General features: G+C 52.0%; 1 protein-coding gene across 1 annotated transcript; it reads right to left on the bottom strand.

The window, feature by feature from the left end:
- Positions 1 to 11,982: 11,982 nt before the first annotated feature.
- Positions 11,983 to 17,506, bottom strand: EOMES (eomesodermin). Its single transcript, XM_056857989.1, has 6 exons — positions 16,743 to 17,506; positions 15,038 to 15,192; positions 14,260 to 14,381; positions 13,799 to 13,957; positions 13,358 to 13,419; positions 11,983 to 12,780 (listed from the first exon to the last, which is right to left on the bottom strand). The coding sequence occupies exons 1-6, from the start codon at positions 17,504 to 17,506 to the stop codon at positions 12,045 to 12,047; spliced, it is 1,998 nt and encodes a 665-aa protein (XP_056713967.1). The 3' UTR covers positions 11,983 to 12,044.
- Positions 17,507 to 23,449: the final 5,943 nt, after the last annotated feature.

Raw genomic sequence — 23,449 nt, 5'->3', positions numbered from 1 at the left:
GTTCTCCTACCTAGTTCTGGCACCTCTACACCAGAAACAATAAAGCAAAATAGAACGATGAAGAATGGAGGTCTGTTGATGGACTTGAAGTAGAGCATATCTGGGTAACTCCAAAAAAATGACCACGGTGGTTGAAACGCAAATGTATTTCATGGCACTGTATTAATATAAACCTGGATTCCAAATTCCACTGGTATCACTCACAACACTCTATGCTAATAATGTGAGAGGCAAAAATGCAATTTAGTTCGATACCTGTTTCCTTCTTAATTCTCACTGAGTTTAGTGGAACTCATTGTACAAGATGAAGGTAGTGGCTCAGTGGTAGAACATTTGCTTTGCATGCGTCTTCAGTTTTAAAATGATCAAGCAGAAGATGGTGTGAAAAATCTCTGCCTGAGGCCCTGGAGAGCCACCACCCATCAGAATGGACAGACATAGGTTGCAACCCTAAGAACACCTTCCTGGGAGTAAATCTCATTGAAAAATTGGGACTTCCTTCCAAGTAGACTTCCTTAGGATTGCTTCCCTTGGTATAAGGCAGCTCCTTGTGTCCCAAGTGTGCTTAAAGTGCTTCACAAAACATCCTCACATCTGGACTGCAAGTGTAGGTAAAGAGAGGTCACAGACAACTTACTCACAACTTCTAATTTGCATCTCTTTTGGAATCCTACCAATCATCTTTCAGAAGTTGGCTCTGAGATTTGGGTGGAAACTGTCATTGGGTCAGTGAACATTTTAAACTAACCCTGTACCAGTTTAATCCTATTAACTATCTAACGAGATTTTAGCTAGATAATTTCTACTTACAGTGTGTACTCAAATGCAAGACTAGCCCCCTCCCCCACCCCCATACGCCATTAAAAAGAACATGTCACCTTACATTTGCATACAAGTTACAGTTAGGTCCAATAATAATATTCTGGGGTATAACATTTTTAAGGGGGTTGTCTTACATTCAGAGTCCTTTCAAGTAAATATGGTACTTGTTACCCTTTTTGTTACCCTTTCAGTGGTTTTGCTATAGGAAGATGCATCCAAATAATCATCAATCCATATTGTCGAAGGCTTTCACGGTCAGAGTTCATTGGTTCTTGTAGGTTATCCGGGCTGTGTGACCGTGGTCTTTGTATTTTCTTTCCTGACGTTTCGCCAGCAGCTGTGGCAGGCATCTTCAGAGGAGTAACACTGTGTTACTCCTCTGAAGATGCCTGCCACAGCTGCTGGCGAAACGTCAGGAAAGAAAATACAAAGACCACGGTCACACAGCCCGGATAACCTACAAGAACCAATCATCAATCCCTTTGAGAAACAGCTTTCTCCTTTAATAGCCTGTATTTTGCTTGGGTTGAACACAGTCTTGAACACATGAAGCTGCCTTATATGGAATCAGACCCTTGGTCCATCAGTATTGTCTACTCAAACCAGCAGCTGCTCTCCAGGGTCTCAGGCAGAGAGGTCTTTCACATCACCTACTTGCCTAGGCCCTTTAACAGGAGATGCCAGGGATTAAACCTGGGACCTTCTACATGCCAAGCAGATGCTCTACCACTGAGTTACAGCCCTTCCCCTTAGGCACCATTAATCTTAAGCATTTTATTTCACAAGTGGATTGATTATTTATTCTCTGGATGCATTTTCCCAGGGTAGCATCAACTTAATTGTGTTGATGCTATGCCCACGTTTGGTGGAATATATTGTTTTAATGGTTACCATTGTTTCTTACCCATCGTTTAGGTTTAATTGATTTTCTTCAAATAGTTTCCCCCAATATACTATTGTTTCATAAATAAGCAATATTTTTATTTCAAATTTTAACACAGTTTGGCAACAGGCCATTTTCAGACAACGGCCAAAGAGAGTCAGAACAGGCTGTCTGCTAGGGTGTTGCTGAGTGTGGTTTTGGCCACTAGAGGGAGAAGTGTTCTCTTTCAGGCTTCCTGGGGGGGGGGATGAACAGTACTTAGTCAAATGCACAACTAGGTTTTATCCCAGGAACGCCATCAAAAAAAGAGGGGGCGCCATCTTACATTTACATACAGTTACAGTTATGTCCAATAACCTGTGTGAGTATGATATTTTTAAAAGGGTCTTACACTCAATGTTGTCTTCCTTTTGAATAAATACATTCATCCCAGTGCTTCATTTGTAAAAAGAGACACGATACCCCAGCCTGCTTAGAAGATGATATTGTTGACTTTGAAGGTCTTTTTCTTAAACTCAGAGGTGGGGAGGCTGATGGTCTAAGAAAGGCTGTATTGTCATGTCACATGACACTCTGGGGCCAAAAAACCTGACTCATATTAAACTTTGCTACATTGTGATCATTCTTTTTGTCTTGTTCCCCACGATTAATGCCAGAGAGAAGACTTTTGACTCTCATCTCCTATCAAATGGCTTTACTGGATGACATTTCTTTAAAATTCACTATCCTAAATTTCTGTCTGCTATATTTCTATCCCATCACCCCTGAACAGCTCCAGGCAGAACATAGTGTTCTTGCTTCCTCTATTGTATCCCCACAACCACCCTTTGAGGTAGGCCATGCTGAAAAATGAAGACTGGCCCAAGGTCACCCAGTGAAATCTCTGGCTGAGTGGGGAGTTGAACCCTGTCTTAGTTAACACTCTAACTGAGCAACCTTTCAAAATGAATGACCCAAAATATATCAGTGTTCAAAGCAAGAGAGCAGTAAAGAGTCAGTACAAGAAAGCCTATTTGCATAACTGAAACTATACAATTTAATGCTACTGATAATTGACATGTGGATTAGTAATCCTGTAAAGTTTCTACAGCCCAAACACGAGTTGTGGTGAGTACAGGACTGGCCCACAAGGTCTCACGATAACTAGCCAGTGTGGTGCTATGATTAAAAATGTCAGACTAGTATCTGGGGGACCTGGGTCCGAATCCCCACTCATGCCATGGAAGCTTGCTGGGTGACCTTGGGCCAGTCACATGCACTCAGCCTAACCTACCTCACAGGGTTGTTGTGAGGATAAAATGGCGGAGAGGGGAATGATATAAGCCATCTTGGGTCCCCATTGAGGAGATAAGGCAGGGTTCAAATGAACTAAATAAATAAATGAAATAAAGTAATAAACCCACAGGAGCACCCTGAGCAATTGTTTGATGGGACTGGCACAAAACAGTGCGTGGCTTGCACGGGGGTCAGTGCTGTTGGAAAATCTGCCCTTCTTAACAGTGTCACTTGCCTCCACATTCAGAGGGGGGGAATTGACCAGAGAGTCATTTTCTGTTCCCTTTGATGTTTAGAGTTATATTGTCAGGGAAACTTCCCCCCTCTCCCCCTCTAGTCCCTTTTATCCTTCATCCAAACAAGCCTCTAGAGCCGAGCGGTCCTGTGCTCAGGCCTTCCCACCCCAAAGATGGAGTGGAAAGGCAGGTTACCTCTTTATATCTAGAGAACTAGCAAGGTAGACCCTGTTTGTTCTTTCCTATCCAAAGTGTATTTCTGCAATAAATGTACTTTAGTTCAGTTAGAGCAAACGACTGATGCTCTCATTTATTTTCACACATGCACGCATGAGTAAGCTTCTGCTGTTTGCTAAGCTTAATGCACTCTGCTAAATACTCGGAATATCAGTACGATAGATATTCCAACAAGTGGCAGTGGCAACTGCTCACCTCTAGCATTTCTCTTCCCTTGATCCCCATAAAAAATACATTTGCCTTCACATGCTGGTGGTTATTCTAGATCCCACCTACCTCTCCAATATACATTAAACATTTGATCTTCATTATAAAAGAGCCCTATTTGGTTCCACATGGAGAGTTGGGTTTTGGGCCCATAGGCTGCAGATCCCAGGTCTAACCACCATAAAAAAAAACCTCTCTCTTCTGCACCTGTTGAATTAGTAATTGTTTCTATGCCGTTGTACTTCCCTTTGAGAACATAAGAAAAGCCAACCCGGTGCCTCTAGGAAGTCCACAAACAAAACAACTGCAGCAGCATCCTGCCTGTGTTCCACAGCATCTAGTATAATAGGCATGTTCATCTGATCCTGGAGAGAATAGGTATGCATCATGACTAGTATTCATTTTTACTTGTAGCCATGAATAACCCTCTCCTCTCCACACCATGCATAATATTCTAGACCTCTACCATGTCTTCCCTTAACCACCTTCTTTCCAAGCTAAACAGCCCTAAGTGTTTTAACCGCTCCTCACAGGGCTCCTCAAGCCCCCTGATCATTTTGGTTGCTCTTTTATGCACCTTCTCAAGCTCTGCAATATCCCTTTTTAGGTGTGGTGACCAGAACTGTACCCAGTATTCCAAGTGTGGTCTCACCATAGATTTGTACAAGGGCAGTCTGATAGCAGCAGTTTTATTCTCTAATTATGGCCAGCATGGAATTTGCCTTTCTTTAACTCCTTTATAAACTTTTTAAAAAACATGTTTAAAGCACATTAAGTTCCATCATCGTTCTTCTTCTACACTCCCTCTGAAAGGTAAGCCAGTCTTAGCTTTACCTTATCCTGGTCACAGGGTGCAATTCTACTGGGAGTGTGAATTATCTCCTGGGAGAGTAAGCACCCCCGAAGAAAAGGGGATTCTGAAAACTAGCCTCAAATCCTGCTCTTTCCCAGAGCCGTTTGGTCTATCATGGTTTAAAACAGTTATATACAGGACTGGGGGCGGGGGACAGAACGAGGTTCCAAAGGGAGAGGCACATTGGGATGTGTCTCTGATATTCCGGAGTAAAAGGGAAAAAATTGCGCCAACCTGTTTTCGTTCTCAAGGTGAGAGGCCGAGCGAAGAAGACCTGCCTGGCACACCAACGGCCGCGTGGTGCCTTCGCATCCTTTGCAGAAAAAAGACGTCCAGGATCGCAGTTGTCCCAGCGATCCAGTTCGCCCCAGCGGTCAAACAGAAGCGAGACCGAGCCGGCCTCCAGAGGGCGCCCCTCCGCTTCCCCGGCAAGTGAGCGGGACGCGCCTTGGCCGGGGGCGGTCGGTCGGTAGCAGCCAAGCTGAGGAGGGGGCGGGCGGGACCTGCCAGACTCGCAGGGGCCGGAAGCCGCCGCTCGCCATTGGGTTGCTAATGCAGTTGCTCCGGGGCATAAACGGCTCGCCCTGGCCGGGAGCTCCCATCCGCTTACGAGCCCCATCGCCTCCCGTGTGACTTACACATGAACGCATGAAGCTGCTTTATCCTGAGTCAGATCCTTGGTCCATCAAAGTCGGTATTGCCTACTCAGACCGGCAGCGGCTCGCCAGGGTCTCAGGCAGGGGTCCTTCCACACATCACCTACTTGCCTGGTTCCTTTAACTGGAGATGCCGGGGGTTGAACCGGGGACCTTCGGCATATCAAGCAGATGCTCTACCACCGAGCCGCAGCCCCCTCCCCTTACATCTGAGTAGACAGGCATGCCGTCTGCTCCCAGCCAGGTTTCCTCCCGCTGGTTGCAAGAAGGACTTGCTCCTAAGTAAGCTTGCCCGCTCGGCCTCACTCTCCGTTTCGAGGTTCGTGCAATCCTATGCAGAGTTACTTCGGTCTAAACCCGTTGAAATGAATGGGATTGCACTGTTACGCCACTTATGCAGGGGAGGTTTTGCCTTGGATTTGCACATTTTCCCCACGGGGGGCTTATTGTTGAGTTTTGGGAATTCGCATGGGGAAAATACGCATCTAGAGAGCGGCAAATCCAAGGCAAAGCCTCCCCTGCATCAGTGGCCCTGTTCTCTTAGAGCGGGTTCCGCCTGTTTACTCGGAAGGAAGTCCGCTTGCGTCCCCTTAGGCCCTTCTTTCCGTTAAATAGGCTTGCAGCTCGACCCTCTGCATACCTTCTCGGAAGTCAGGGGCGCTGGTTTCTAGGAAACTCGCCTGGGAGCGAGACCAGCCTTCCAAACGGCGACTTCGTCGAAGTTTTGAAAGCTCGGTTCCAAAGGGGGTGGGATTCATGGTTACTTTTTGTACTCTTTGAAGCGACCCGGTAAGCGTTGCCAACCGGCCTGGAGAGAAAGGTCCGGTCCCTTAAATCGAAGCTCTTTCGGATTTTACCGACCGCTGCGCCGTGGAAAGCTCCGCTGGCCCATTTCCAGGACGTTGTTCTCCAGACTGGTTGGCAGCTCCGGGTGTGGGAGGGAGGGAGGGAGGGAGGGAGGGAGGGGGCTTCGGGAGGGGCGCTCTGGTTTTAGGAAACCCGTCAGAATCGGCGAACAGAGCCTGACGGCGCCATCCTAAGGCTATGCGCTCAGCATCGAATCCCATTCAATCCAATGGGACTCCCTCGCAAGCGTGCTTAGGACTGCCGCCTGCGAAACAGACGGCCGCGGGTCTGCACGCAGATGAATGGCTGCGTGCGTTTCATCTTCACGGGAGTGCCGGGCGGCGCCTCGATAGTCCTTCCCTCTTTCTTCTTTGGCGGGCGCGGTCCTGGCGTTGTGGTGGCCTGGGTGCGATGCGCCGTTAGTCTCCCACCCGAGCCGGTGAGAGCGCCTTAGGCCGAGAGCGACGGGCCCCAAGGGCCGCGGGAGCGGACAGGGAAGAGCTGCTGCGGATCGCGCCCTTGGCTCTTCCCAGAGCGCCCGAAGTCGCCCGCCCCGTCGGATCCGGCGCTCAGCGGTGCCTTTCCCAGCCCAGAAGGGCCGCGGCTGACTCCGGGGGGCGGGGGGAGAGAGCTTCGCTAACCTGAGCCAGCCCGGCCATTCATTCTTGGGGAGGGGGTTCTGTTCAGGGGATCGGCTGGGGGGAACAGCCTCCCTCCGAGGCGGGACGGATGGGCATGCTGCTCTGGGGAGGGAGAGGTATTCGGCTGCGTGAAAGCGGAGTCGAAACGGGCACAGCCCCCGGTCTTTTCTCCCCGCAGGGGGCCTCAAACGGCGCCCGAAGTCCTCCCCTCCGCAGGCTTGCCTCCTGAGCGCTGGCCCTCAAGGCTGCCAGCCCCCTTGGCTGCAAGTTCCCGGCACTGGACGGCCGGAGCTCTACTTCTGGGTAAAATGGCCAGGGAGCGCAGGGGCCTGCGTCGGAAGGGCCCGATCCTCCGCCGCCCCGTGCTCCTTGGCCCCGACCCCTCGAGTTTACATTTTGCCCTTCTTCGGCCGAGGGCGTGTGAGAAAGAGAGGGCAGCGGTGGCCCACTAGGAAACACCCTTTCCTCGACCCCGGGCCGTTGGGTCATTCACCGCCACCCTCTCCTTCTCCCTCTCCTCCGGCTGTCTCCCCTCGACGGAAACGCACAATCGAGTGTTTTGTTTTTTACATTCTTTTGATCATCATCACCGTCGTCATTATCATTATCAGTCTCTTCGGGGCAGGGAGCTGTTCCCCCCGCCCCCCCCATCTCCTTTCGTTGCCGCCCAAAGGACCACGGATGGGGCGATGGGAATCAATGTAAATCAACACAGGCGGCGGCCGGCAGGACCAAGTGGGCGACTAGAAGGTTGCGCGCGATCCATCAGCTTTCTATAGCGTATGAATGAGGAGTTGCACAGCGGCTCCCCAGTGGAATGTATAAACCGCAAATGATATAGCGGGTGCACAGTGTGTACGTGTAATTATACATATATATTGTGTGTGTGAATATATATAGTGTGTGTATAAATATATCAGTTATGTATTTATTATATAAGGTATGTATTTAGTGCATTTATTTATTATGTATTATATAAGGTATGTATTTATTATATACAAAAGTTATATATATATAGGTGTATGCTCTTTATTATATAAGGTATGTATTTAGTGCATTTATTTATTATGTATTATATAAGGTATGCATTTATTATATATAAAGTTATATATATAGGTGTGTATGCTCTTCAGGTTTCCAGTCTTTGGTATTATTTAGTATTAATTACTAATTAACACCAATTACTAATTAATACTCAGTGGTAGAGTCTCTGCTTGGCATGCAGAAGGTTCCAGGTTCAATCCCCGGCGTCTCCAGTTAAAGGGACTAGGCAAGGAGGTGATGCCTGAGACCCTGGGGAGCCGCTGCCGGTCTGAGCAGACGACACTGACTTAGATGAACCCACAGCCGTGTTAATCTGTTTGCAGTAGTCAAAAAGGGCAAGAGTCCAGTAGCACCTTAAAGACTAACAAAAATATTTTCTGGTACGCTATGAGCTTTCGTGAGCCACAGCTCACTTCTTCAGATACAGCTAGAATGTGAATCTGAAGAAGTGAGCTGTGGCTCACGAAAGCTCATTCCCTACCCGAAAATATTTTTGTTAGTCTTTAAGGTGCTACTGGACTCTTGCCCTTTTTAGATGGACCCAGGGTCTGATTCAGTAGAAAAGCATAAAGCGCCCAAGAGACGCAGGCGCCCCTAAAACGCCTCGCAGGCGCCCCTAAAACGCCTCGCCTGTGCCGTCCGCCTGTCCTTCCCGTCGACCTGGTCCCCGCTGCGTGGGGATGCCCGGCTGGATCCCGGCGCGCCAGGTGGGTGGGCGGAGGTCCGCCGGGGCCCCCGGCCAGGCCGTCCGAGCGCTTCTTCGCGCCGCAGCCGCGCCGGGGCTGCTGGCTTCCTGGGCAGCTCTCGCCACCAAAGCAGCCTCTTCCTCCTCCTCCTCCTCCTCCTCCTCCTCCTCCTCCTGCTGCTGCTGCGGGCCTTTGGTCTCGCCTTGTTGATCGGAGTCATCCGAGGCGGATTAATGAGCGACGTGTCTTCGCGCTCCGGCGTCTGGCGCCCCCGTTTTCGGGCCGCCTCGTCACCAGGTGTTAATTGGGGCCAGCCAGCCACTTCTGTTGCCATTCAACAGCGGGGGCCCTTTTCGCCAGCGACTCTTTTTTTCTCCTCTTGGTTGTTTTTTCCCTCCCCCTTTTCCTTTTTAGGTGGTTCAAGCTGCTGTGCAAAAAGACGACGGTTTTGCGCGGAAGGAGACCGGGGTCGCTGCTGAGCGACTCGCGCCGGAACTGTGGCAAACGGGCGGGGCAGGGGGGAGAAGAGCGGGGTACATAAAAGCCACTGGGGGTGGGGAGGGAGAGCGAGAGAGAGAGAGAGTAGCCCAGGATTTCTGACACCCTTTGGGAAAGGAGGCACCAAGTAGTGCCGTCCGACAGCAGGGTTGGCAAGTTTTCGAGAAGCACAGAATTCCTCGGCAGGAGATGAGTAGAGAGGCAGAGTTCCCTGGGACATCGAAATCTGCCTGGCGCAGCCCTCCCCCACGTTTGCTGGTTTGAAAGCAGCGAGTGATTTCCCTCCACGATGGATGGATGGATGGATGGATGGATGGATGGATGGATGGATGGATGGATGGCAAAGCGCTCGCTAGCCCAGCTTGCAACCCGCCGACGTGTCCAGCTGCACCCGGGCAAAAGGCAACCCCTGGCGCCTAACCGTGGTTCCGGAGAAGGGGGCGCCTCGGACTTCAACGGCGCCGACTCCCGGGTAAACCGGAGCTGCGCCTTTTCTCTGGCGCTTCGTCCCAGCCGGCAGCGCCCCTTCCCGGGCGATCCGGCGCCGGGGGGCGAAGAGCCCGGAGTCCCGCGCCGGCTTGAGCCGTGATCTGCCGCCGGCTCCCTTCTGGGTGCCGCCGGCTTCGCGCGCCGGGATCGCGGCCCTCTAGGGCCAGCCGCGAGCGCCTCGCCTGCTAGGGGGGAGCCGGGCCGAAGAGCTGCGTCTAGGAAGCGGACGGGAGCCTCCCCTCGCCCTCGCCCTCCGCCTCCGGAGGCACAAAAGCAAGAAAGAGGAAAGATTGCGACAGCTCCCCCCCACCCCCCCTCCAGCCCCGCGCCTGGATCGGTCGTCCCTAGATTAGGCGAGGGAAAAGCCGGCGCTTCGCCGCCGACGCAGCAGGTCGTTGTGAAACCTGCCTGTACATAAGGGGGGGGGAGAGAGCAGGGCCGGTGCCAGTCCTTTTTGCGCCCTAGACAAGGCAAACTACTTGAGCCCCCCATTGCTAACCAATTTTCAAAAACCGATGTCTTGTAGAAAAATAAAAGCACAAAACCTTTTGTAAGACATTATAATTAATAATATTCCATAGCGCTGTTGTGGGACTTAACTTCAAATAAAATATATAAATTGTCAGTAGCATTTTTTTTTCCAAAACACGAATCTGTTAGAACTGTGCCCCTCAGGCCAGGTCTGCGCCCTTGGCCACCGCCTAGTTCCCCTAATGGTAGCACCAGCCCTGGGGGGAAGGGCCGAGACAGAAAGGTGGAGCACCACTCAGTTTGAGGTTTGGGAATGGGAGCAGCGCCAGCTGAAAAGCACTCCCAAAGCAAGACGGGTTGAGCCAGGAGAAACTTCAGGGGCCGGCTTCATTCGAAGAGGAGCCAGGCGGGTCGGGGGAGGCTCGTCCCTAGGAGGATTTTTTGGGAGTGCATATTACCGGGAATGAGCTTGGCTTTGGTCAGCAAGGTCAGGAAAAAAGAGCTTGTCCTCCCCCCCACTATGATGGTGGGGGGTTTTTTTTTGGGGGGGAGAACATTTTCAGGGTGCTCCTAGCCCTCCCCCCTCAGCCCCTCCAGGTCAAGAAACTGGTTTCACCTTAGCAAGACCCCAGATCTTCTTGAAGGTGTCCAACTGCGCTCTCTCACCTTGCCAGAATTAAAAACTCAGCTCAGTGGGGTAGATCAGTCTTCACTTTCTTGAGGTGGATTCGGGCCACCTTTCTTCTATTTCTTGCAGAGGAGGGACCAGCCTTTTCAAAGCACATGGCCACAGCTCCAACTATTCTTTCCTCCAGGGAAGCCCTCAAGAAAAGGCTGTGCAGAGGGGCCCTGGATTCAGTGGTCAAAATCAACACACCCTTTCTAAGCCCTAGCAAGGCTCACCCCCGCCCCCCAAGGCTGGTTCACAGGCTTTAGTTTTCAAACAAGAAAAAGAGTGGAAGGAAAGGTCAAGACAAGCAGAAAGTGGGGCCTTTCTTTATACCAGTATGCATGGCAAATCCAGAGAAGGACCAATTCCCTCACTAACACTCTACCCTATGAAGAGACAGCTCACCTCTTGGCTAAGGGGGTTTAGGTCAATGGAAGCACACAACACCAAAACAAATGCATGTTTTAATGAGCAGTTAGAAGTTTCCTCCGTGTCACAACCCATTTCAAAAGAGAGAAGCAAAGAAAAAGCTCCTACCGTTTGCAACACATTTATTAAAAAGTATGTACAGAGGACAGTCCCGCCCCAAAATAAACTAATGCTTTTTTTCCTTTTTAGAAAAGCCTTTCCCCAGCTCTTAGCATCTGTAAGATTATTTACATACTGAGCAACAGGAGTTACAAACACTTTCATTTTAGAACAGGATTGCTGAAAAATAGGTTCACCACCACAGACCAATAAATAGATATTTTGATGTGCTCTCAGCATCCACTGTCAGATTAAAAATGGTTGAAATGAAGGATTCAAACCTGCTTCAGACACCCAACAGCACTGTCATGACTAAAACTATATACAGACTGCTGTCAATCTACAGTGGACCCGGACAACACACACAGCTGTACACTTAATATTGTACTTTTTGAAACCTTTATAAGATTTGTTCACTGCCATAACTTCTCTGCCACGACATTTAGTCCTCCATGGAAAGATCCAGAATGCTTAAGTCATCAGACCAGAAATCTAATCCTTGCATACTTTGACCTATCTTTTTCAACTCTCCATTCTCAGCTACTGAGCTTCCATAGCAACAATATAATATCTGGGTAGTCATTAGCACAAATCGCCTGTCCCTCCTTCACTTGGGGACCTTTTAAAAACGATTCTTGGTAGTGCCCAGCACTCACCAACTAGCCAAAAATCATCTTTCTTTAGTGTAGCCTCCACAAGAATGTTACGATTGCGTTTACAGACTATCCAGTTCCCTTGAGAAGGAGAGATCCAAATTATTTCAAGCACTACCATAGTTCTTTCCATTTTTACCTGCAAAAAGGTCAGTCAAAAGCTTTGGCACCTTCTATAGAATTGCACAAATACATTTTTAAAGGTGGAAAATAAAAGTTCCTTTGGCAACATTTATGCAAAAGATCTTGATACCACCACTGGAAAAATAATAATAATAATATATGTATATATGTATATATATATATATAGCCAGTCACATTTTAACATGAAGCCAGGACCTCAAAGGTCTTAAGAACTGGTGTAGAAAGCATAATAACCCATGCCTTTTGAAGAGTCTTTGCCAAAGTCCTCCGCATTTATGTCCTCACACTTCATGGTCGGAGAATTTTCGTTGCTTGAGGTGCTTGGAGAGAGTCGTCTCCTTTTACAAGCACCGGTGTAGACTCCAGAATCATTTGAGTCTAGAGACTTTATGGATGGTGGCGTCTCTATCCAGGATGACCCCATTTCTTCTTTCACTTTCTCCTTAGAGAGCAGATCTTCAGAGAAGCACGGGGGACTTGTTCTGGAGGTCCAAGGTAAGCCAGTGGACATTTTCCGCTGGTAAGAGCCTCTGCTCCCCCATCCTGCCATGGAGGAGAAAGCTGGATCAGGATAGTAGCCCAAGGCATGGGATGTCTGAAGAGGAAGGGATTTTATACCGTAAGGAAGTAGAGTACTGGCAGAGTAGTCAGTTTCGTAAGAGTTCATGTCCAGTTTGTTGGCCCCTGGCTGTTGGACTGGAGTGACAAACCACCTCTGGGGGGGATTGGTCACTTCTTCATTCTGTTGAGGAGAGAGGAGACCGTTTGCTTGAGGTACAGTCCTTTCCCCATTATAAAATCTAGCAGGTGGCAAGTTGTTGACAAATTGTTCCTGGAAGAAGGGTTGTACGCTGTACCGGGCTCCTGGGACAATCTGGTGGGATCTAGGAGAATCCGTGGGAGATGGAGTTAATCTGTCATTTTCTGAAGCTGTGTACATGCTACAAACACAAGAGAAAAATGCTAAGAGAATGTTCTCAACCATTTAAGAAACTGGCAGTAATATGAAAGGAATCGAGCTAGAAATATAGATGTTCTGATTGATTTTTTAAAATATCAAAATTAATACCAAACCAGCATGGAGTTTTAATGTACAGTGATCCCTAACCGTGACATTGTGGTTTTATAAAAGGATCTAAAGCTCACTTTTAAATAGTCTAGATTATGTATGTATATCAATTTTGAATGCCTTGGAAGCTGAAGATTTTCTGAAAGTTTACTAATGACCGTGTTTTTTTTAAATGCAAATGTAGATTTTATTCTATAGCAACATTTTATGCTACTTCCTCAATTAACCCAGGCAATTATACTATATAGTTATGCTGTGAGCTTGAAAAGTTTAGTATCCAAAAAGTTTAGCATGCAAAATTCATTTTCACCTAGGTATACGGCTAGTTTTCATTGAAGCAAGTTGCTGTGGTCAACAGGACTTGATTTTAGGTATGATATTCTAAAGCCTATTGCCAATAACTAGTAGACTTTTATTTTAAAATCTCTCAATCGAATACTATTACTTACGAATCATAGTTGTCTCGGAAACCTTTTGCAAAAGGATTATGGTCAATTTTAAGCTGTGTGATCTGGAAAGTAACATCAGAATAAAAGTAATTTTGATTTTTTAAGATGCCACAGGACTTTTGAGAAGATAATTCCCTTTTGTATGAGCAAAAGAAAAGGTCCCCAATGTAGAAAATTAGTTTTCCAAAGGAGTTAATTCTATTACAAAAAACATTTTGCTTCACTCAAACTGACTAGTCAATGCAAAGCAGTTTCCCATTTAACACACAACTAGATTAAGGCTGAATCGACCTTGTATAATTTGTAAATGGTGTACAAGCAGGGAAAGTTGTGTGTCTTACTTTGCAGTCCTAAACATGGATGCCCCCTTCTAAGCCCAGTGATTTCAACAGACTTGAGAACACAACATGCTCCACGCACAAAACGAGGTTTTATCCTTACATCAGTGTTCTGATAGGCAGTAACAGCTATGAATTGCGTTTCGGGAAAATTAAACGTCTGGGTCTTAGAAGAGTCGTTTATGTCTTCAACGCCATCTTCGGTCACTTCTACGATGTGGAGCCGAGGCTGATACTTGTGCAGCGACTGAAGCACTATCATCTGAAGCAACAGAAAGGAGAAACCCAGTTTAGCCCTCAGCTGCCATGTCAGATCGAGGATCGTGGAAGTGTATAATGCTTTGGAAGCCTCTGACAGATTTCCTCCTCCCCATAACAGTTTATGACCTTAAAAAAGGGATAGACATTATCTTCCACTTGTGTCGAAGATTTCTGTAATGCTAGGAAAGGTCTAGGAAGTTCCAAGCTTATTTCAGGGCAGTGCTACAAAATCCTTCCAAATCAAACTCTGTTCTAGCTCAGCTAAGAGAGTCTTAAAAGCCAATTTAAGAGAATAATCTTTACCTGGGTGTTATTATTATTGGCTCCCTTGTTATTGGTCAGTTTCAGCTTCCCAAAAGAGATCTCCTGCCTCATCCAGTGGGCTCCAGTGTTGGGAGATTCAGGATGAACATAAACCTTGTTGCCTGTTTGGGGGAGAGGAAGAGAAAGAGAATTAGGAGTTCTCCTTCTATATGCAGAGTAGTTAAGACCACTTCAATATATCAAAGAAATCCATAGACTAGTCTGGGACCAAATTAATGTTAGCTGCTATTGCAAGGTACGGAGGGTCTATCACTAGAAATGAAGGTAAACATTTTACCTTTACCTAGAAGAAGAAGAGCTGGTTTTTATATGCCGACTTTCTCTACCACTTAAGGAAGAATCAAACCAGCTTACAATGACCTTCCCTTCCCCTCCCCACAACAGACACCCTGTGAGGTAGGTGGGGCTGAGAGAGCTCGAAGAGAGCTGTGACTAGCCTAAGGTCACCCAGCTGGCTTCATGTGGAGGAGTGGGTGGAATCAAACCCGGTTCTCCAGATCAGAGTCCACCACGCTTAACCACGACACCATGCTGGCTCTCTTCTTAGCCCCATCAAATTATGAGGACTCTTCCCCCCCCAGACCCAACAAGAATAAGATCACCCTGCCCAAACGGGTCAGGCTTGCTGAAAAGTTGTGGTTGGCTCCAAGAAACCTCAAGGCAATTCTGGTGCCTGTTTCTCTGAGGAGGAACTGTGGCATGGCATCATGGTGAAGGTCAAGGGCGCCAGACCTGGCTCGGGCCAAGAGGCTCTTACCTTGCATGTTGTTGTCGGCCTTGCCGCAAGTCACCCACTTCCCCCCCTGGAAGCGCCAGTGGTTCGGGTCTGCCAGCACCACCTCCACAAAGACATTGTAGTGGGCTGTGGGGTTCAAGCCCGTAATGTTGAAGCTCAGGAAAGGGAACATCCGCCTGCATTTGGGAGGAGAGAAAGGTATTGAGCAGGGAAGGAGGGAAGGAGCCCACAGCCCCCACCCCCAGGCCCTTTGGCAGCGCAATCCGGCCTTGGCTAGCACCTGGGCCGAGGACTGGCAGCAGATGGCGGCTCCCCTCGTGGGTTTTATATTTAGAGTCGCTGGCTAGAAGCTTTGGCACCGAAAGCAATGCGGCCCGGACCAAACGTGGCCATCTACGCATTTTGGCACCAAGTCTCCTCTGCTAGATGGGCTGGCTCGGAAGAAGAGCTGGGAGAAAGGGGGCAGCGTCTCTCCCCCCCCCCCAAAGTCCAACTTTGCCAAGTACCGAAGCAACCCTCCCAGACCAGACCAGAGGGACCTGGGGCAATTCCCTGCACCCTCGTTCCATCTGTCAAGATCGTTCCTGCCCCAGGATGCTCGGGAGAAATCCATCCCGGCAAGGAGACCAACGCACCAGCCCCACCACATGGACAAGGTCAGGCCAATTCCAAGCGCTGGAAGGAGATCCCAGCCATTTATGCATGGGAGGTTTTGCTGCTCTCAAGATGCACATTTTCCCCATCCGAATTGTCAAAACTCTGCATGGGGGCTTATTGTTGAGTTTTGAGAATATAGATGGGGGGAAACCACCCGAGCATAAATGGCAAAAAATAAAGCTCCATGCAGAGTTTTGAGAATTCGGATGGGGAAAATGTGCATCTAGAGAGCGGCAAAACCTTTCCTGCGTCAATCACACCCGTTTGCCACCCAGTTTCCACCCCCGCTCCCCTCGCAGCGTCGGCTTCTCCTCCCACCCCTGGGCCCCCAGACCTCTGCCGCAGATTCGTCCGGGCCCAAGCATCATTCAGGCCCAAGCATCATTCAGCCCCCGGGCGCTGCCTTCCTCGGCCCACCCGGGCCCGGATCCCCAGTCCTCCGGCTGCCACCGAACCAGCCTCCTCGCAGCGCTTTGGGCGACGGAGGGGCAAAAGGGGTGTTCGACCCATTCAAACGGGATGTTTCTTTGGAGTCGTGCTTTTGAAAGCGGGGCGGCCAGACAGAAGCCTAGCGGAACGAAGCCGACATGCCCAGGGGAGGCAGGTAAGAGGCGCGCCTCCCTTTCCGAGGGCCCGATCCGGAAGGCGACCCTCTACGCTTCGGCACGGATAAAGTCCCAGTCCGAGAACACCAGTTCGCCGACTCCCCATCCAGATTCTCAAAACTCTGCATGGAGTTTTTTGTTTTTTTCAATTATTATTATTTTGGCCATTTCTGCACGGGAGGTTTTGCCTTGGATTTGCCGCTCCCTCGATGCACATTTCTCCCACTCGAATCCTCAAAACTCTACACGGGGGTTTGAGAATGCGGATGGGGGAAATGTGCTTCGAGAGAGCGGCAAACCCAAGGCAAAACCTCCCGTGCGGAAACGGCCTCCGTTTCCAATCCGGAGCTACTAATTTCGTCTCGACCCTGCGTTCTGGGGGAAAGCTGGGCGCCCCCTCGAGTTTCCCCGGCCCGTTCTGCCGCCCCCTTGCCTTGCCTTTCCAGCCCCCCCCCCCCGCCTACCTGCCCTGCTTGGTGATGATCATCTCGGTCTGGTGCCGGTGGAACTTGAGCCAGAGCGGCCGGTTGCAGAGGAAGACCTGGGCGCGGAGGCCGCCCGCCCCGCCGGCCATGGCCAGCCCGCCCAGCCCGCCGCACGAGCCGCCCCCCGCCGCCGCCGTCGGGTAGGGCCCGTAGAGGCCGGCCGGCGGCCCCCCCTGGCCGTACTGGTAGGCGCCGCCGAAGGGCGCCCTGCCCGTCGAGAAGGCGGCGGGCGGCGGCGGCGACAGCACCGAGCCGTAGGGGTAGCGCGGCCCGCCGGCCGGGGGGTACATGGCGCCGGCCTGGCCGCCCCCGGCGTAGGGGAAGAGGGCGCAGGGCCCGCCCAGCGGGTCGGCGCCGGCCTGCGGGCCGGGCGAGGGCAGGTAGTAGCGCTCGGCGCTCAAGCCGTCCAGCGCGTAGCGGGCCGGCGGGGGCGGCAGCGCCGCCTCCTCCTCGGGCGGCCCGGGGGAGCCCTTGCGCTCCGCCCCGCCCTTGGCGGCCCCCTGGCCGGCCGCGAAGGGGGGCGGCGGCGGCGGCGCCTCGCCCGCCTCGCCCTCGCCCAGCATGGCCTGCCCCGCGGCGGCCCCGCCGAACTTCTTCGCCGCCTTGTCCAAGTCGAGGCGCGGCGGCGAAGCCGAGCCCAGCAGGCGCCCCGACGGCCGCCCGCCCGCCCCCTCCAGCGGGTAGAAGGGCGCGCCGGGCAGGGCGGCCGCGCTGCCCAAGAGCTGCTCCCCGGCCAGCTGCATCGGAGCCGCCGCCGCCGCCGCCCTCCTCCCCCCCCGAGGCCGCGCCGCCCCGCGCTGCCCGCCCCGTCCCCTTCGCAAGCCGCCCGGCCGACAGCTCCAGCTCGACCTGGGGAGAGCCTTTATAGGCGCGTGCCCTCCTCTCCTGTGGCCGGGGCGGGGCTTGGAGGCGGCACCACTCCCGGGCGGGCCTCTCTCGTCCTCGCCATCCCATTGGCTCAGCCGGGTGACACTAATTCAATTAGGCAGGCACTAATTGGAACGAGTCACCTGCGACTCCTTTGCAACATCTATCTGTTGGACATCATATGCAATTCCCGATGCAAGAAGCGCTTCGTCCCGCAACCGGCTCCCGAGGAGCCCGGGAAAGGCGGCTGCGCGGCGGGGCTCCGGGGCTTTGGCTGGAATGGCGGGTCGGGGACGCGAAGGCGTCCGTCCGTCGGGGGGATCCGCCGATCCTTCCAGTGCCAGCGACGCAAGCGGCGCGGGGTGTTCCCCGAAGAGGCCGCTTCCGACGGCGAGCCCGGGTGTCCGAAGCCACCCTGTCCCTGCCCAGGCCTGGCGCCCCTTGGCCAGGCAGAAATCCACCAGGCCGAGAGGAGGCGAGCGGAGATCCGCAGCCTGAGCGGGCTAGCCGGACCCCGGAGGCAGCAGCTCCGCAAGGGGATGGGGGGGGGGTCTTTCCAGGGGGCTGCGCCCCAGCGCTCCGGCCGTTGGGCGATCCACATCGCCTCGGGAGGCTATCTGGGGGCGGCGTCCGCCCCCCGCCGCTCCTCGCCCGGCCGCCGGGCCGCCTCCCCCTTTCGAAGGAGCCTCCACCCTCCCCGTCGGGGCGACCTGCAGAGCGCTTCGCACCTTGGCGGGGATTTCCTTGAAACGGGCCCGGGGGAGGCGATTCGCACCCTCCGCTTCCAGCTCCTGCCTCCCCAGCGCTTTGAAGGAGGGGAGGGGAGCACGAGGAGGGGGCTGCGGGGCGGGGTCCCTTTCCACCACCGGGCTTTGCTGCCGCAACCAAACACACAAGCAAAAGAGACTTCGCCTTTCCCGGCCGTCGGCGGGGAGAGATACCACCACCACCACCACCAGCAGCAGCTTCCAGGCTCTTGACACCGGGATCCTTTCTAGGCCCAGAACTGCGGGACAGCCGCAACCGTTGTCAAAAACTTTTAGGACATGTAGACGGGAACGGGTGCGGAAGGCGGGAAAGCTCCTGATCGACGAGGCCGGGCCCAAAAGCAGAGCCGGCGGAGGCCAGACGGTTCGACGGGCATCCCCACTCCCGGCCGCAAGCCCCGGGGAGGCGGCCTGCAGCAAGCCCGCCGGGCGCTGCGGGGCCACTGGCGAGCCACCCCGGCGCCCTCCCCTCTGAGGGTTCCCCCTTTGCTTTCCTCCGACGTTTCCAGCGTGGTGTCCTGGTTAAGAGGGTGGTTTGGAGCGGTGGGGTCTGATCTGGTGAACTGGATTTCTTTCCCCAACTCCTCCATATGGAGCCAGCTGAGTGACCTTGGGCTAGTCACTGCTCTCTTAGAGCTCTCCCAGCCCCACCTACCTCACAGGGTGTCTGTTGTGGGGGAGGGGAAGGGAAGGTGATTGTAAACCAGTTTGATTCTTCCTGAAGTGGTAGAGAAAGTCGGCCAGCTCCTCCTCCTCCTCAAGAAACGCTCCTTCGGTCTCTCAGAAGGAATTGTTCCCGGGGTGGGGCGGGGTGGGGGTGGGGGCAGACGTTCTGGAAGGGGCTGGGAAACAGGCCGAGGGGCCCGCAGGCGCCTGGGAAGCCCTCGAGGTCAGCCGGACAAAGGAGCGAGGCAGCCCCTCCCCGCCCCGTCGGACCATAGAGAAGCCGAGCCCGACTGCGCCGCAGACATGGCCCGCGGGCTTGCCTTTCTGCATGACAATGAATCCCCACGTTTGCCTTTATTCCAGGCCCCTCCAGGCCTTGGGAATGGGGCGCGCGTTACTGACCGTCCGAAGGCCGGGGGGGGTGAGCGGCCGCCGCGCCCTGCGACCCACAGGCGCGCTTTGCCAAGCGCCAGACCAGGGAGGGAGCCTGGCCGGGCAGCGCAGGAAGCCGGAGCAACGCAGACCGACAGACGGACCCTCTCTTGACCGTAGAACCTGGACAAGCCGAAGAATCGTTGCGGGCCCAGATTGGCAGGGTTCACACACACACGTCGCCTTTGCTCCTCTTCAAACAGGCTTGCTTTGGCAAACGCGCGCCCACAAAGGCGTCATAGAATCATAGAGTTGGAAGGGGCCACCAGGGTCATCTAGTCCAACCCCCTGCACAACGCAGGAAATTCACAACTACCTCCCCTCACATACCCCCAGTGACCCCTACTCCATGTCCAGAGAGAGAGAGAGCCCTCCCTCTCATGATCTGCCTAAAGGTCATAGAATCAGCGTTGCTGACAGATGGCCGTCTAGCCTCTGCTTAAAAACCTCCAGGGAAGGAGCGCTTACCACCTCCCGAGGAAGCCTGTGCCACTGAGGAACCGCTCTCACTGTTAGAAATTTCTTGCAAGCGTCCGACTTGCAAGATCAGAATTACCCAACGCTTGAGAAAGGCTCTCGCCTTAGACTATGCATCCACGCGAGTTCGTTTCTACCCGCGGCCACGCGGACGGGATTCCCAGCGAGTCCTTTGGCGTTTTCTCCCGAGTAAGCAGGTTTCGTTTGTAGCCCCGGTTAGTTCATTCCTTTCCTAGCAAAACAGCTTGGGGGGTGGGGAGAGACCCGGGGTTTGCAAATAATTCTTAGGCGGCCCGGCTGCCTTCCTCGGAGACGCCACCGCCGCACTGGTTGGCAGGGAAAGAGCTCTTTGGCAGGTAAAAGGGTTTGCCGCGGCGAGGCTCACCCGCTTTTCCGGGAAACTCGAGCAGGGGCTTCTGTGGTGAAGGCCCCGGTTATCTTGGGAGAGGCGCCCTCCCCTTGCGCAAGAGACGTCGACAGTTCAGATGAGGCCACCGACAAGAAAAAGAGAGGCGGGTTCTTCCTTGCGTTGCGGATTTCTGGCGCCAGCCAAACTGGATACTTCTTTATCGAGACATCGAATCTGGAACGATTTCGTTTTCAGGCTGCAATCTGATGGACAATTCCTTGAGAGCCAGTCCTGCGGAACTCACTGCGACTTTTCAAGGACGGGAGTGGACTGCGCCGGTACGAAATTTGACTTTCCACTAGGAGAGTCTCCACAATGTGGAAGTTAGAACAGAAGCACGCAGCCCTCCCATGAAATGGATCTCGGTGTCTCCCCCCCCCCAAATAAAAAAACAAAAAACACAGCTCCAGCAACTGGAATCTTCTTCTGCCTCCGGGTTAAAAAGGGATTTGGGGCTCCTTCTGGTTTAAGCGGTCGCGGAAGAGCCCAGCGCTTCCTGCGGTTTCAGCTGCGCTGGAAAGATGCCGACAGAAACCGCAGAGGAGGGTTTTGGAAACGGCCCGGAGCTGCCGCGCTAAGGCCGGAATAGCCCCACGAGAGGGAGGCCGGGCGTCTGTCCTCCCTGAACACCAATGGCATTGACTTCTGAGTAAACATGCTTCAAGACCAAATTATAAATGCCCCACAACAGTGTACCCATGCTATCCTACGAACACTTTCCTGGGAGTAAGCCCCTCTGAACAGGCCTGATCCTGAGCCGGCCCGTTGAGGATTGCGTTGAAAACGCCTGGAGGATCGCCCCAGTAGTAGAACTCTGAAACATGGCCGCCGCGCGACGCCCAGCACTTTCCTTGGAAACACTGTTTATTTCCACAGGAAGCCCTTGGATTTACCAGCTCCAAGAAACTTAACACCGGCAGAGGTTCTCATTCAGTTTTTGCCTGCGGGGATCTCCCGCCCAGCTCCTAAAACCCTCTGCCCAAATGAAGAGCAAGCCTCTTCGCAACTGACAGCGCCAGTCTTAGAACAGAATCATAGAATCACAGAGTTGGAAGGGACCACCAGGGTCATCTAGTCCAACCCCCTGCACAATGCAAGAAATTCACAACTACCTCCCCCACACACACACCCAGTGACCCCCTACTCCATGCCCAGAAGATGGCCAAGATGCCCTCCCTCTCACGATCTGCCTAAAGGTCATAGAATCAGCATTGCTGACAGATGGCCATCTAGCCTCTTCTTAAAAACCTCCAGGAAAGGAGCGCTTACCACCTCCCGAGGAAGCTGTTCCACTGAGGAAACGCTCTAACTGTTAACAGTCAGGCCCCCGGGGAAATGTCAGAGGTGGCAAGTGCCACCCTAAGCAGAGTTATATCCTCCTAGAGCCACGCAGGTCGTTGGGTTTAGAAGGGGGTCGCATGGGCACTGTCCCCGACCTGCGTTCTGAGCCCGGTTGCTCAGGGGGGATTATAAATCGCATCTCGAATCGAGCTCGCTTTCCCGCGGAGGTGTAAAAGCTTCAGGTTATCCCGATGGGCTTAGATAATTCCATCCTAAAAAAGCCCTGACCTGGATGGCACAGGGTAGCTTGATCTCGTCAGATCTCAGAAGCTAAGCAGGGTCAGCTCTGGTTAGTATTTGGATGGGAGACCACCAAGGAATACCAGGGTTGCTGTGCAGAGGAAGGCACTGGCAAACCACCTCTGTTAGTCTCTTGCCATGAAAACCCCATAAGGGGTCGCCATAAGTCGGCTGCGACTTGAAGGCCCTTTACACACACACACAAACACGTCCATGAAGTTTCACCGGGGCGAAAAGAGGCTCAGGATCGCGTTGTGCAGGGATTACCAGGGCGATCCTGTGCAGAATGACTCCCATCCAAACCCACAGATCTCCCTGCATAGGACTGCCGTGTAAATTTCCGTAGACTCGCAGGCGTTTCAGGCAAGTGCGAGCCTCCTTTCTGGCCGGATCTAGAAACCAAAGCGGGAAGGAGCGGGGGAGAGTTGCTGGCAAGCAGCAGTTGTTCGCCCTGCCCGATCAGCACCTTGGAGAGGGGCAAAAGAACTCCAAAGGGCTAGAAAGCGCTCTTCTACCGAGGGGCACATTCAAGGCAGTCGAGCGATGCGCGTTTAAACAGCCTCATCTTCCACAGTGGGACTGCCTCCCCCTAATTTGGTAACGCTCCAGCTCTCTCTTGGTATTTGTATCAGATTTAAACAAAACAGAAAACTGGCACCAAAAGAAATTCTCCAAGCAAAACTTTAATAGAACTGTTTGGGGTGGAGACCTGTTTGCTTGCATCATCCCATAATGCATAAATAAAGGACACCTATTGCTTAAGAAAGTAACTTTTCAAAAGTGTAGCGTACTGCCAAAAACACCACATTAGGAATCAGGAAACTCCTGGTTCAGATTTCACCTCTGCCAACCCAGTAAAAGACCTTAGGTAAACCCACTCTCATATTCCCCTCCCACACCAGTACTACCCTACCTTACAGGTGTGTTGTAAAGATTTCAAGATAATATATATGAAGTACCTTCAACACTGTAAAATATCCTCGTTATCATCATGATTAGAATACCTCAACTATCATTTGCAGGACAATTCAACGCTATTTGAATTTCTCCATCAACCTGGAAGAAATGTTAATCCAGTGTTGTTGTTTTTTAATTACAGGCAAGTAATGCACAGCAGCTACTAATAGCTTGATTACATTATTAATTATCACATAGTTCTGTCTCAAATGATGTGTTTTAAAGCAAAACTCTTTAAGAAGTTGAAAATTAAATGACCCCAGCCCTGTAAAATATTTGATTAACACTCTTCATTTTATGCAATATGAATTGTTGCACTGAAGCAAGAAGGCAATTTAAAATGGACATAGGATTTTAAAAGGCTGCTCTGGAATAAAAGTGGTTTTAAAGTTGCAATTCTCAGTGAAACTGAATTCAGATTAAAGACCGTTCTTGAATATTTGTTTAATATCATGACTTCTTTCCCAAAGCTACGCTTCCCCATGTTCTGTAATTTCCTCTATTCAGTAGTATGTTATTTTTGCAGTACA

The sequence above is a fragment of the Euleptes europaea genome, chromosome 11 (assembly GCF_029931775.1).
Source record: "Euleptes europaea isolate rEulEur1 chromosome 11, rEulEur1.hap1, whole genome shotgun sequence".
Lineage (NCBI taxonomy): Eukaryota > Metazoa > Chordata > Lepidosauria > Squamata > Sphaerodactylidae > Euleptes > Euleptes europaea.
The sequence above is the reverse complement of the archived record's forward strand: the minus strand, read 5'-3'. Positions and strand labels throughout refer to the sequence as shown.

Coding starts and splice junctions, on each gene's coding strand:
- EOMES (XM_056857989.1), bottom strand. CDS start 17,506: ATGCAGCTGGCCGGGGAGCAGCTCTTGGGCAGCGCGGCCGCCCTGCCC. Junction 13,958..14,259: donor CCAATAATAATAACACCCAG/GTAAAGATTATT, acceptor CTGTTGCTTCAG/ATGATAGTGCTTCAGTCGCT. Junction 13,420..13,798: donor CTGCCTATCAGAACACTGAT/GTAAGGATAAAA, acceptor GTTACTTTCCAG/ATCACACAGCTTAAAATTGA.